This window comes from Oncorhynchus mykiss, chromosome 13 (assembly GCF_057628025.1).
Source record: "Oncorhynchus mykiss isolate SJ-2025 chromosome 13, ASM5762802v1, whole genome shotgun sequence".
Classification (NCBI taxonomy): Eukaryota; Metazoa; Chordata; class Actinopteri; order Salmoniformes; family Salmonidae; genus Oncorhynchus; species Oncorhynchus mykiss.
The window spans coordinates 47199304-47212986 of NC_143034.1; the positions used below are offsets into that span (position 1 = coordinate 47199304).

General features: G+C 45.3%; 1 protein-coding gene across 2 annotated transcripts in view; it reads left to right on the forward strand.

Moving 5' to 3' along the window:
- Window positions 1–8488: 8488 nt before the first annotated feature.
- Window positions 8489–13683, forward strand: part of LOC110486280 (unconventional myosin-X) — a 47482-nt gene continuing 42287 nt past the window's right edge. Inside the window, exon 1 of one of the 2 annotated variants that reach the window (XM_090196340.1) lies at window positions 8489–9234. In XM_090196340.1, coding sequence (XP_090052466.1) covers window positions 9100–9234 — 135 coding nt within the window. In that variant the 5' untranslated portion in view covers window positions 8489–9099. The remainder of the gene's footprint in view (window positions 9235–13683) is intronic. The other variant, XM_090196341.1, reaches the window with a different exon arrangement.

Here is a 13683-nt window from a genome sequence, read left to right on the forward strand (position 1 = left end):
CCTTTTCCCTTTAATGTGAAAATACCAGGCAATATGAGGGCGTCTGGCCTCTGTCTCTCCTCACTGTTTGCTTGGCTTTTTCCTTGTTTTGTCTTCTACCTCTTCATCGCAAGCCCAGCATCTGTCCTATCCCGTTATCCCTCCTTCCCTATCTCCCATCTCCCTGTTTTTTCTCCCTCATTTTGTCTCAAGGCTGTGAAGTTCTTTCCTGTCTGTTTTTTTGGTTTAAAGATTAAAGACGATGATAAGGGAGCTTAAGCTCTTGTTTCTTGTCTTGTTTTACATTTTGTGGTCAGTTGAAGAATTAGTGCCTATGGAATATTCATCTATCTATGAGTAACGGGGAGTAATGGTGTAAAGTCCTGTTATGTAATTCTACTGAGGGCACGCACGTCTTCGGTGTCCTTGGTATAACCTTATACGTAATCCAAAATACTTACAGCACTGTATACATACGCCTACTGTAACTCAGCTCAGAGAAAGATAACATGTTTTGTAAACTCAGATTATCTTCTTTATTTTTCAGGAGAATATCGTTTTAAAGGAGATGAATCAATGTCTCCAGACTCCTAAAAGAGTTCAACAGAACCCAGGGGTAAGTATTAAATGTTCCCTACTCTGACTGAAGGGGCGGAGGGTGGGGCCAGAGATTTCTATTGCATGTTCTAAATTGTCCCTTGTTTTATTGTCCAGAGGTTGAGGTAGCAAAACGCTCGGTTAGTTTGTGTATGCTCAGTCAATACGCACACAGCCAGTCAGTTCAACTCCTGACCTCCCGTGGGCATACACCACAGTGGCCTGCTTAAACAGGCTCTTTAAAACAAAACCTTCCTCACGCAGTAAACTCCCATCGCTCAACACAACACTAGCAGTGGGCCAGTAACACAGTATAACACAAAGTATCTTCCAGTCCAGATTGAGGGGTGTACTAGTGTGACAGGCAGGTGTGCTCAGCGTAACAGGATGGTAGTGCTAGGGCTATTAATACTGTACTGGAGCCAGAGAGGGGTTGTGGGTTAACTTGGGCGATGGGGTCAGAAGTTTAAACGGGGAATGTTTCCCCTTCTCGTCCTGCCCTGGCCCTGACATCAGTCCCTCTGCTCCGCCACAGGCTCCCTCTCTCTCTGGGAACAGATGTGCCCGCGGCGACAGTTCAAAGCCCCATGATCCTCCACTGCTAGTTAACCTGACCCCTCAGGCTGGCCAGGGAGACCTGCTGTACACACACTCACGCACACGCATGCGTTACACATGCACATACACACACAACATACACAAGACAAGAGCTGATTATACTCACAGTCCACATCGTCACTCCTTTAATTCTCTTTTTTTCCATTACATGGCCTTTCTGTCACATAGTATTGGGTGGTGCAGCGGTCTAAGGCACCGCATCTCAGTGCTTGAGGCGTCACTACAGACACCCTGGTTCAAATCCAGGCTGTATATCAACCGGCCGTGATTGGGTGTCCCATATGGCGGTGCACAATTGGCCTAGCGTCTTCCGGGTTTAGCCGGTGTAGGCCGTCATTGTAAATAAGAATTTGTTCTTAACTGACTTGCCTAGTTAAATAAAGGTTAAATAAATTAAAACAAATATATATATATATATATATATATATATATATACAGCAGAATATTCCTCTGAGGAATACTACAGTACCTTCCGGTCAGGTACTGTAGTTAAAGGGCTCCACAATCCACTATCCAGTACATAATGGGCCAATAGCGCAACACCCCTCTATTCGCCAACTAACTGTAGCCTCATAGCGTAAACCTCCACCATACCTAACAGCAGTAGGGTGAGGGGTGGAGAGACGAGATGGGGTTCAACGCTTGACCCAGTGGGGACTCAGGAAATCCTGTAGAAGACTGGGTTGAGAGGTCAATAGGGTAAAGTAGATAGTCTAAATCCCTAATCCAGAGGAATGACATGACCCCTGACCTTTGAACACTGGGACTGCATCTGTAAGATGATGGCTGTAGCTAACTCTTCAAAGACAGATCTCCTTCCAAAGGAACCGCCCTCCCTCCTTTCACAGTGTCGACCAGTCGTAGCTTCAGTTATTGACCATTTATTGTTTGTTGTTGAAAATCTAGATGGATCCACAATTTTGCACCAATAAATAATACCCCTCTCAAATCCCAACCTATCAACTGCTCCAATCTCAACCTATCAACTGCTTCAATCCCAACCTATCAACTGCTCCAATCCCAACCTATCAACTGCACCAATCCCAACCTATCAACTGCTCCAATCCCAACCTATCAACTACTCCAATCCCAACCTGTCAACTGCTTCAATCCCAACCTATCAACTGCTCCAATCCCAACCTATCAACTGCTCCAATCCCAACCTATCAACTGCTCCAATCCCAACCTATCAACTGCTCCAATCCCAACCTATCAACTGCTTCAATCCCAACCTATCAATTGCTCCAATCCCAACCTATCAACTGCTCCAATCCCAACCTATCAACTGCTCCAATCCCAACCTATCAACTGCTCTAATCCCTGACAAGACCGTAGGGTCCACTAATTTACACTGACTGTTTTTTATTTATTTATTTTATTTTTTGAATTTTACCCCTTTTTCTCCCCAATTTCGTGGTATCCAATTGTTGTAGTAGCTACTATCTTGTCTCATCGCTACAACTCCCGTACGGGCTCGGGAGAGACGAAGGTTGAAAGTCATGCGTCCTCCGATACACAACCCAACCAAGCCGCACTGCTTCTTAACACAGCACGCATCCAACCCGGAAGCCAGCCGCACCAATGCGCCGGAGGAAACACCGTGCACCTGGCCACCTTGGTTAGCGCACACTGCGCCCAGCCCGCCACAGGAGTCGCTGGTGCGCGATGAGACAAGGACACCCCTACCGACCAAGCCCTCCCTAACCCGGGCGACGCTAGGCCAATTGTGCGTCGCCCCACGGACCTCCCGGTCGCGGCCAGTTACGACAGAGCCTGGGCGCGAACCCAGGGACTCTGATGGCACAGCTGGCGCTGCAGTACAGCGCCACTGCGCCACCCGAGAGGCCCCTACACTGACTTTTAAAGCTTCACGGAAACGTCGATGTTAATAATCAGTCAAGTACACCCCCATAAGACGTGTGCAGTAATCCTACATGTAACTGGTGGTGCACAGAGAGACTGTGAACAACAGGGCCTGCTCTGCTCTGTCTCCCATCAGCCTGACATGTGTGACTTGGGTCTATTCTACAAAACGTCTCCCTTGGAAACACCAAACCACCAATGTCAACAAACGGGCTGGGGCGGCCGTGGAGAGGAGAAGAGAGGAGCGGAGAGGTAGGAAGACAGGAAGTGGGTGGGATCAGCCAGCAGAAAGGCTTGGGGGAAATATTTGATGAATACCCCACCAGAAGAGAGAGAGTTAGTGAGTGGGTTGGGAGATTGAGTGGAAACAAGAGTAAGAGATATCTTTATGGTTTTACAAGACGACCCCTACCTTGTCTGTCTGCCTGTGTGGACCTCCTCCCCAAGAATGACTACAAATACTAGAGCAATCTCTCCTATACACCCTATGGTCTTTTTCCAGGGATAGCAGAGTCTATCCCAATCTCATACATACCAACCAAGCAGCACCCCCACCCCATAAACACAGAGCCCCCCCTCCTTCTCTCTCTCTGATATCTCACTACAGGGACACACATCAGAAAGGTCAGATAGAGGGTGGTTATATTTGCCCTGTTTCACACATGTACAAGTGTGTGAAAATGCATATCCCAATCCCCCTGAGACACCCTCAGAGAGTGGGGTCAAAGACATGGTTCCCCACTCCCCAGGATAGAGAGGAGAGGAGCAAGGCTGGCCTGTGTTTGCACTAGGGGGCCCACTACCACATTCACCAGCCCCACTACTCCTGATCCGGTGCGTCAGCCTGAAACACTGTATCAGGTTAGCCTGCCTGAGTGAGTGTGTGAGTGCATGTGTTAATGGAGCATCATATCTCAACTGAGGGAAACTGAGAGGCAGGAGAGAGGCGGCCTGAAGGAGGAGAGCAGGGGGAGAAAGAAAGAAAGAAAGAAAGAAAGAAAGAAAGAAAGAAAGAAAGAAAGAAAGAAAGAAAGAAAGAAAGAAAGAAAAAGAAAGAAAGAAAGAGGGGGGCTGGGTGAGAGTAAGACAGTTTGGAAAGAGACTGTAAATGAATGGGATCAGTCGCTTTGTGTTGGCACACAGTGATGCAAAGAGAGAAAAAGGAATATTTAATATTTTGGATGCTCCTTCCTTCAGCAAACAAAGAAAAACAAATCTGACGCACTTTGACTATGAATTCTCTTGATCTATGACGGTAATCGTACAGTTTTTCTCAATTGCTAAAACACTAAAACCCATTGGCTGAACAACATTTTCAGTTGCCTGGACTCATTTAGCTAATTTTGCAGTCTGTTGTCAATACCTTAAACCATTTCACATGGTAAAACACAATTTGCAGATCTCATTTAGACTTTTCAGCAAAACTCTAAACACATTCTCATTCTCAAAACACGTTCTGCACTCTAATGCACATGTCATCCATACTGGTAAACACAAGTGGCAACAATCAAATACAAATAGAGAACAAATGTCATTGATTGAACACAACCACTCAAAATTGATTTAACCTGTTTCAAATGATGCGACAAAACCAATATAAGCCAGTTCAGAGAGCAAACAGGTTGTTGAAGGTGGGAAGGAGAAAGTCTGAGAATGGATACTGTAGTACAGTGCATTGGAGGCTGTATACTGTACAATGGACACATTGTATGGCCCTGAACATTGTGCTTTCCATTTATTAACAGTACTGACTGCTCAATAGATTTTGACTGGTTGCAGGTTCATATCATCAAAGAACAAGAATTACAGTATCACTGAGACAAAGGACAAGTTTGTGAGATGCAGGGTACAGTACTGTAACAATAGGGGTACAAGAAGGAAGAACAGAAATAAAAATTGCAAAGAGCAAAGCAGAGTAGTAATTTCTGATAAATTTTGAACTACTATGATAGAACATGTTTTCGTTCATCAAAAGACAATGACGGAAAAATATGAATATGTTTTTAGATTAAAAATGTACTTCTCCCTGAGAATTGTATGTTTTGAACAATGTGTTTTCTATTTTTCGGTGTATTGTTTACTGACTGCTTGAGAGTGTATATCATTTTGATCACTTTGTTTATGATCTGAGAGAAGTGTTTGATTTTGAACACAGGTAAAACTGTTTTGAGGCGAATGTTTCATTTTGCAAGAGGAGTCAGAGGTTATGTAAATAGTGCTTGAAGATGAGGTTTTGTGTTTAATGTTTTCAGGAAATGGAGCAAGGTTTCAGAAATTGTGTTTTAGCAATTGAGAAAAACTGTTATAACAGCCATTCACTTTCTGTGACACTTCAACTCTCAGAAACCATATGGAGGGAGAGGCCTTTCTTTTTTTCCCATTGGCGTGGGCTGAGTGAGCTCTAAAAATAAAACATATGTTACTGCAGGTCTGTGGGTGCTGGGCCTCTGGGGTATTGTTCTGGGAGATGGGGGAGGATGAGAGAGAGAGAGAGAGAGAGAGAGAGAGAGAGAGAGAGAGAGAGAGAGAGACTCACATACATATAAACAGAACTAAAACTTCACGCCCGCACCTCAGGCCACCCCCCCACTCTCTCGCTCTGCCTGTGTCATGGTACAGTTGTTGTGAAACAGTGAGCAGCTCCTTTCCTCTCCCCCTCATAGTGCTGGGGCTAGGGGTGGCCTGCGGGGATGAGGGAGGGAGGCAGGCAGAGTACTTATGGTACATGACAGCATGGCGCTGTCACTCGGCAGAACAGGGACATCCATAGGCTTCTATTGAGCTGCTGTGCTGCACACAATAATGAGAGTTCATCCCTCACAGTGCTATGGGGTACAGAAGAGGTGGGGGGTTCACAGAGCATGGGGGGAGACAGTGTGTGTGTGTGTGTGTGTGTGTGTGTGTGTGTGTGTGTGTGTGTGTGTGTGTACATGCAGACATGAATGCTTAAGCATGTGCTTTAGAAATGCTAAAGGGATTGAGCCAAGAGCGGCACGTACACAACCAGCAGGGAATGATCCTCAGACAGACTAGTAGTCTGCAGCACACAGCGATCCCTACTGAATGTCCCTTCAGTCAAGAATGAGTTAAGGCCGGCTGAGCAAGAATGCACGGGGGAGTTTACTCCAAGCAGCGCAGGGGAAATGAAGGGATATTAAGGGAGAAATGAGAGTGAGCGCCGAGGGGTTTAGAGAGATATCACATGTCTGGATTTAGTACCAGTCACTCTGCCTTCTACCACGGCACCTTTACAGAGTGCTCAGCAAAGTGGAAGAGGGGACGGTGGGGGGAGGGGGGGTTGGGGACTGTGTGTGTGTGTGTGTGTGTGTGTGTGTGTGTGTGTGTGTGTTTGAGGGCGTCAGAAGGACAGTATAAGAGTTAGAGGTTGGGTTGGACAGAGGTGGAGTGTTGTAGTGTAGAAAGAGTTTTATTGTCACAAATACATTGAAATGCCTTTCTTCCAAACTCTTTCCCAACAACACAGTAATCAATATCCGTAGTACTATCAATTGAAGTAAAGTAGGACAAAAATACATGAGAAATAGAAAGAAGAAGAACACGAAAAAGTAAGTAAGCTATTTACAGAGTCAGTTCCAGGGTCAGTAGCTATATACAGGGTCAGTAGCTATATACAGGGTCAGTTCCAGGGTCAGTAGCTATATACATGGACAGTTCCAGGGTCAGTAGCTATATACAGGGTCAGTTCCAGGGTCAGTAGCTATATACTGGGTCAGTTCCAGGGTCAGTAGCTATATACAGGGTCAGTTCCAGGGTCAGTAGCTATATACTGGGTCAGTTCCAGGGTCAGTAGCTATATACAGGGTCAGTTCCAGGGTCAGTAGCTATATACTGGGTCAGTTCCAGGGTCAGTAGCTATATGCAGGGACAGTTCCAGGGTCAGTAGCTATATGCAGGGACAGTTTCAGGGTCAGTAGCTATATACAGGGTCAGTTCCAGGGTCAGTGCCAATACCATATTTACAGTGTGCATGGATACTGGCGTGGTAGAGGTAGATATTTATCGGGGTAAGGTGACTAGGCATCAGGATATATGATAAACAGAGTAGCAGCAGCAGCGTATTTAATGATTGTATGTGAGTGTGTGTGTGTTTGTGTGTGTGTGTGTGTGTGTCTCAGTATGAGTGGGTGTGTAGAGTCCTGTGAGTGTGCATAGAGTCTGTGCAAAAATAAAAATGAAAGGGTCAATGCCAGGTCTGTGTAGCCATTTTGTTAGCTATTTTGCAGTCTTATAGCTTGGGGATAGAAGCTGTTCAGGAGCCTGTTGCTGTCATAATTGTTTCTCCGGAACCGCTTGCCGCGCGGAAGCAGAGAGAACAGTCTATGGCTTGGGTGGCTGGGGTCTTTCACAATTTTCCTTCCTTTCACACCGCCTGGTATAGAGGTCCTGGATGGCAGGGAGTGATGTACTCGGCTCTCCACACCACCCTCTGTAGCACCATGTGATCAAGGGCGGTGCAGGAGCCATACCAAGTAATTATGCAGCCAGTCAAGATACTCTTTTTGAGGATTTGAGGTCCCAAGCCAAATCCTGAGGGGGGAGAGGCAATGTCACGCCGTCTTCATGACAGTGTGCGAGTGGACCATTTTAAGAGGTTATAAGTCAGGGGAATGTGGATAGAAGTTTTGAGGTGTTGGTTGTTTTCTAGTTCTCCTGAATTGCTCTCAAAGCAAATTTCATACACTAGTCTAGTATATTAGTCTAGTGTCAAAGCTATATATTCTGGTAATTACTGATCAATATTAATTCTCTGGAACAAAACAACAAGTATAATTTGACAAATTTATATTGGCTAAAAACACATCTAGATATGATCTGATCAAGTCTTAAGAAGTTCCAACCACAAAGTAATACACTCATGTGTTCAATCTGATATCACATGTAGAGAAAAGTTATTTCTTGTTGTGCAAACCCGAACAAAGTCACAGACAGGCTTATCTGTTAACAACATTTGGGAAGAAGAGCTCTGTCTATTAGTGATCACCATAACTGCCTGTGAAGTCATTGAAGGGAGTTTACTGGAATAGAGAATAAAGGGAGAATCTATCTGCTTTCTATTGAGGCATTTCTTGTGTTTCCGAGGTCAAATGCCTGTATTAACGGGCACACATTCGCACGCACAACACACACGCTAAATAAACCAGGAAAAACTGCCAGAAAATACACAATTACAAAAGTACTGGCTTAGGCCTACCAACACGGTATTTACAGTAGCCTTCACACAAACATGAAGTAGACGTGGTAAGAAACCATATCTTCTCAAGAATGACGGGCAAGGATGCTAAAGTGGTAGGTCATCAAAGAGGCATATGACGCAATAGTCTGTGGGAAGAGGGGGCGTGTAAGATGGGCGTGCCTTTTCTGGGCGTGTTATAGTCCAGCCAGTTATATTTCGCATTCGACAAGAGGGGCCGGCTCGACCCGCCCATTCAAGGCTGGCTGATCTCTGGCACGCTTTTGTTCAAACTCAAGTCAAGTCAGTCATAATCGCCTGCCTAACCTTAAGTTTAGCTACTACACTGTAGTATGTGAATAGCAGCAGGCCACACGAATTTCGCTCTTCATATTGATTTCTTTAGACGGCTCTTATTTACAATATTCACGGTTTTGTCAGCCAGTAGTGGCATTTAGGCGTGAAAGTAGACATATTGGTATTTTAGTTAGCGTGTGATAACTTGTGCAACGACTTCAGATACGAGCAAGGTCTCGGGACAAGGCATCACCTTTTGGAAGGACAGATTTGACACAACTTTCAGACTAATTTTCACCAGGTTGAACTCTTCGATAGCTTCTATGTTCCTTCTATAGGCTAGTGTTGGACTGTCCTCTTGGCGTTTGTGTCTGTTTGTCACATTCCCTCTGGAAGTCTATGGAGAGAATTCTTTCAACTTGGATGTTATCCTCACGCGACTCTGGATTTAGTTACGTACTGTGAGAGGTACACGCGTAACCCCCAGAGACTAGACGTTGAATGTTGACTTTACGACAAGAGTAGTCGAAAACACCTGATTTTACCCGATTTGAATGCCTGTGCAAGGATTTTGTTGGTTTCTGTGCTGCAGGCAGGGTTTCAATTTGCTCGGACGGGACTATGGGGAGAAAGAGGAGGAAGAATCGTTTGAGTTGCGCAACAAGGAGGATCTGACTCGCAACGGACGTGTAAGGAACCTCATCTGCATGCATTATTAGTATTACCATGTTAATATGATTTGTCTGCCCACTCCTCCCCTATGATGCAGTTATACGTCGTTGTTAAGACCTGTCATACGCATCTATGCACAGCCTATGTATTATTCTCATCGTCCTGACTACTAAAGAACAGCCAATATGTCAGTCAGTTGGGATTTTGCTACATAGGGGGACATAAAAGCTGACGCTACATGTTTAGAAAAAGTAACCAAGCATTTAACCTGTATGGAACACGTTTGAGAGTACACAAAGTAGAAATTGTATTGGAGTCTGATTGCTTGCTATGACACATGTACATGTTATAACATAGTTATAACTAAGAATAGGCTACGTAGCCAGCATAACTCATGGTGCAGCTTGCTTTGAAGGGAAACACACAAGTAAGTGGCAGCTATAAATTGATGAACCAATTTCATTCCTCACCACAGAGAGGTATAGCTGGCTACATTACTCCTTGTCACCCAAGTTACCCACCTTCCTGATTTTGCCCTGAACACCAGCTCATGAATACACTCACTGCTGGCTATGGATTCAGCAGCAGGACAACGAAGTTGGGCCAGGGAAAGGTCTATCCATGCAACAACAAAAAATAACCATATTCCACTTTAGAATCCTATCCCAGATTGATACACATGGTAACATGCAGACATAGGCAGGAAGGAGCAGGTCTATGTGCACAAAGATAGGCCTAGACTAGAGGTTGTGTTAGATCAGCTTTGTCACAGAGCCCATATTTACAGTTTTGAAGTGGTACCACTGCCATCATGCTGACCTGACTGATTCCTTTTCCAGGATACAGGGATCGTGTCAGGTCATTCATGTGACCTGCTCCCTCCACGACGATAAAATACAGTTCCAGGGCACACAGACAGACAGAATGTGTGTTGATCCCTGTGTCTGGCCTGTTCTTTGAGGCCTGGGCCACATTGAGAAATCTCACGCAGTGTGATGTAACCAATAAAGCCCCGTGTTAAATGGAATCGATCCTGTGGCCTCTGTCCACTGTATGGCAAACAAGACTGTGGCCTTGTCTTCTCTGTAATGTCAGTCACATAATCGGGCACAGAGAGTTCAGCTTTGTGTGGGGTCATTGTTGCCCTGTATTGAGGTAACCTCTTTACGTCACTCTAGGACACAATGTACTGCGCCCTCCTCACAAGTCCATTTAAAAAAAGGAGCTTTGCCGAGAAATCATCGTCAAAGTCAATATGACTGACGGCTGCTGAGCAAGCCCTCTAGTTGTAGGCCTAATTCAATATTTCTTCATGTTAAGCTTTCAGTCCTATTTTCTTCATTGCTTGCAGTGCTTAGCTTGACTTGGGCAGCAGGTCTTCTTCCACAACGAGAACATGAAGCGCCCATCCAGCCGAATAGTCCACTCTCCCCTCCTGTTCCCCTCCTGAAGATGTTATGAGTGATAGTCTATATCCATTCCTATCATCCGTTCTGTCTGCCAGCTGTTACACACGTAGGTTTTAGAAACTGGAGGGAGATACTTTTCTTTAATGGAAATGGTCTTGAGTTGCGATGGATAGGCAGGTCTCTTCCCATCAGTCCATCGGCACTAACAGACGGGTCTGGTCCGGAGATAAGAGGAACATCTGGTGCTCAGGGGGATCCAGAGAGGTGTCCGTACTGGAGAGTTGTTCTTGGCAAACATCCCATGTCTTGATCATTATGCACCATCTGTCTGGCAGTGATAGCTAAAAAAAAAACAACCTCCATCCATGGTCCATTTCCTCAATCAATGCAGGGCTATTGTAGTATGTCTCAGTTAATGCAGCTTGATGGGCTTAAAGTAAGACCCTCTCCACAGCAGTGGAGGCTGCTGAGGGGAGGACGGCTCATAATGGCTGGAAGGGAGCTAATGGAATGGCATTCATCACACAGAACCCATGTGTTTGATACCATTCCACCTATTCCGCTCCAGCCATTTCCACAAGCCTGTCCTCCCCAATTAAGGGGACACCAACCTCCTGTGCTCAACCTCCCCATCTAACCTAGCCATGCATATCCAGGCCAAAAACTGTCACCACCCCTTTTAGCCTCGCAATCATGTCTTCTCTCTGTCATTACCTCATTGTGACTTACAGTGGGGTAAATCACTTTTTGTTGATTTGAACGCAACCTTTTTGGAGCTGAATGCCAAAACCTTCAAGAGATAAAGTTGACTTATTTTGCATACCCCTGCATACCATGAGACATGTCTTCAGCACTGGCAAAGATCAATGGTTGAGATATCATTTAAAAGCTTACAAACAGGGTGGTCAAACTGTTTTATAATTAAAAAAAAACATTTTTTAATGACATATTCACCTATGTTGTAGTTTAGACCCTATTTTACATAATCTAAGGTTTTGGTGTTGTGCCCGCCATCGGTTGAGACACAACATGCTCTTGAATACAGGTGGGTGTCATGTTTTGTCTGATAATGTACTAAAATGAGAATTAAATAGATATTTAGACTTTCAGATAATACCATAAAGATGGTTGGAGGTCCACATATCAGAGAATGTTGACTTGAGTGGGAATATGTTGTTTTACATTTTAGGCTACTGTCATTCCTCCATAGGAAATCTATTGAACTCATTGAAGGATAGATAATAATATAGACATGACCAGTTGACATTCGACGGTGGGTGGACCGGCGGCCATCTTTGTGGTAGGAATTAGATCTTAAAATTGCAATTGAATTGACATTTTAATGGTATACCAGCTAGAGCTAGTCTGAAGGGATAGGTCCATTCTATGAATTCTATTTCTAGGATTGAAATGACACCCACCCTGTATTCAACAGCATGTTGTGTCTCAACCGACGGCGGCACAACACAAACACCTCAGAGGATCTGAAGTAGGGTCTAAGCTACAGCGTATGAACAAAATCGGATTTTCCACGTTTTTTTAGATAATTGACGTGTAAAGATTTTTTTGTGAAATATCAATTTCTATTCAAAACATTTTTGCGCAATAAATTCTTAGGGTTTGACAACCCTGTTAGCTTTTGAAATGAATTAATATGGATTTACCCAATAGTGTGCTGCACACTTCCTTTCCCAAAAGAGCACAAAGAGAGTAACCGCTAAAGAACATCCCTTCTACAAACAGTAGGCCTCACCTCCCACTTGAGATTGTATCAGCTTCTTAACTATAACCGGACACAACTCCCGAGAAAATATTGATGATTGATTTCCTGCCTACTGCTAATCCTGTTTCCTCCCGGCCTGACCCCTCTCACTGATGTGTGCTGGATATAGATACGACCAGTCAATACTACCTGCTGAGCCAACCATTAGACCTCAGCTGACCCAGACTAAGAATGCACCATTACAGCACAGACTCCGAAGGCCGTCCATCCCAAGGAAAATCAAAGGATTTTTGAACTGTAATATTTGTCTTTCCATGGTGTCAGTGGTGGTTTTGGGGGTGGGGTCGGAAGGTGAGTGTCGTAGATGAGTCCTGGTCCTGGGAAAGCCCTACAGGGAAGTTCCACTGTTTACATAGTGGCCTCAGTTACGTTCAGCGTTGGACAAGCCACACTTTGAGGCAGTAGGTCAGACCTCCCAGCCCTCCTCCCTCTGTGTGTGTGTGTTGGAACGTTTTCTCTGTAAAAGCTTGTTAGCTAAATGGCCCCTGCTGCTGCCAGGGATGACCACAGCTACCCACAGGCCTGGTGGAGGAGTGAGGAGTCTCCCCTCCGCTCCAGATACATCCCATCCAACATCTTCACCACCAACTTCTACGTCGACCTTTTCCCCTGCGGTGCCAAGAAGGGTTGTGAAGAGTAACAGCCGTAATACTAAAACCCTGGAGTGACGCTCTGTGGCCGGCCTGTGCTCCAGCTGTAGTTGGAGGCAGGAGGCAGTTTTTTGACGCTTGTGCAGGCTTGGCTGGCAGAGCGGTCACTGCCTGGGCCAGTTCAGAACCTTTCCCCTGCATGTTTACAATCCGGATTCAAAGAAATTGCTCTCCCAACAGCTGCCCAAACAGTCAGGCAGGCTGAGCTGAATGCCTTCAGTGTTGAGATAGCCAGGGCACTAATTTTAGGAGAGGACATCCGTCATTCTTTCTCCCTTCCATGTTTCCACTTAAATCTCAGCATTCTGCTAGATGCAATGTGAAGTTAGCCCTAGTTATGTTTGCCACCCGGCAATGTGCCTGTCTACGACAGCTGCCAGCATTACCGGGAAGAAGCAGGTCCAGTCGTGGCTTGCACGAAAGTGGGTCCCGTTAACCGGCTAACGCCGATGCCTCTGGCCTCCCCTCTTTTTTTAAATAAAGAGTCTTCAGAGGTGTTACGGTACACTGGTTTATATTTGGTTTCCGTTGCGTCGCGGCCTCACCTCCTTCAGGCCACACATCTGGTCCTCAGGCTGGCGTTGTCAGAGCCCGAGCATTTCATCCTGGTTACTCAGCCTCCCA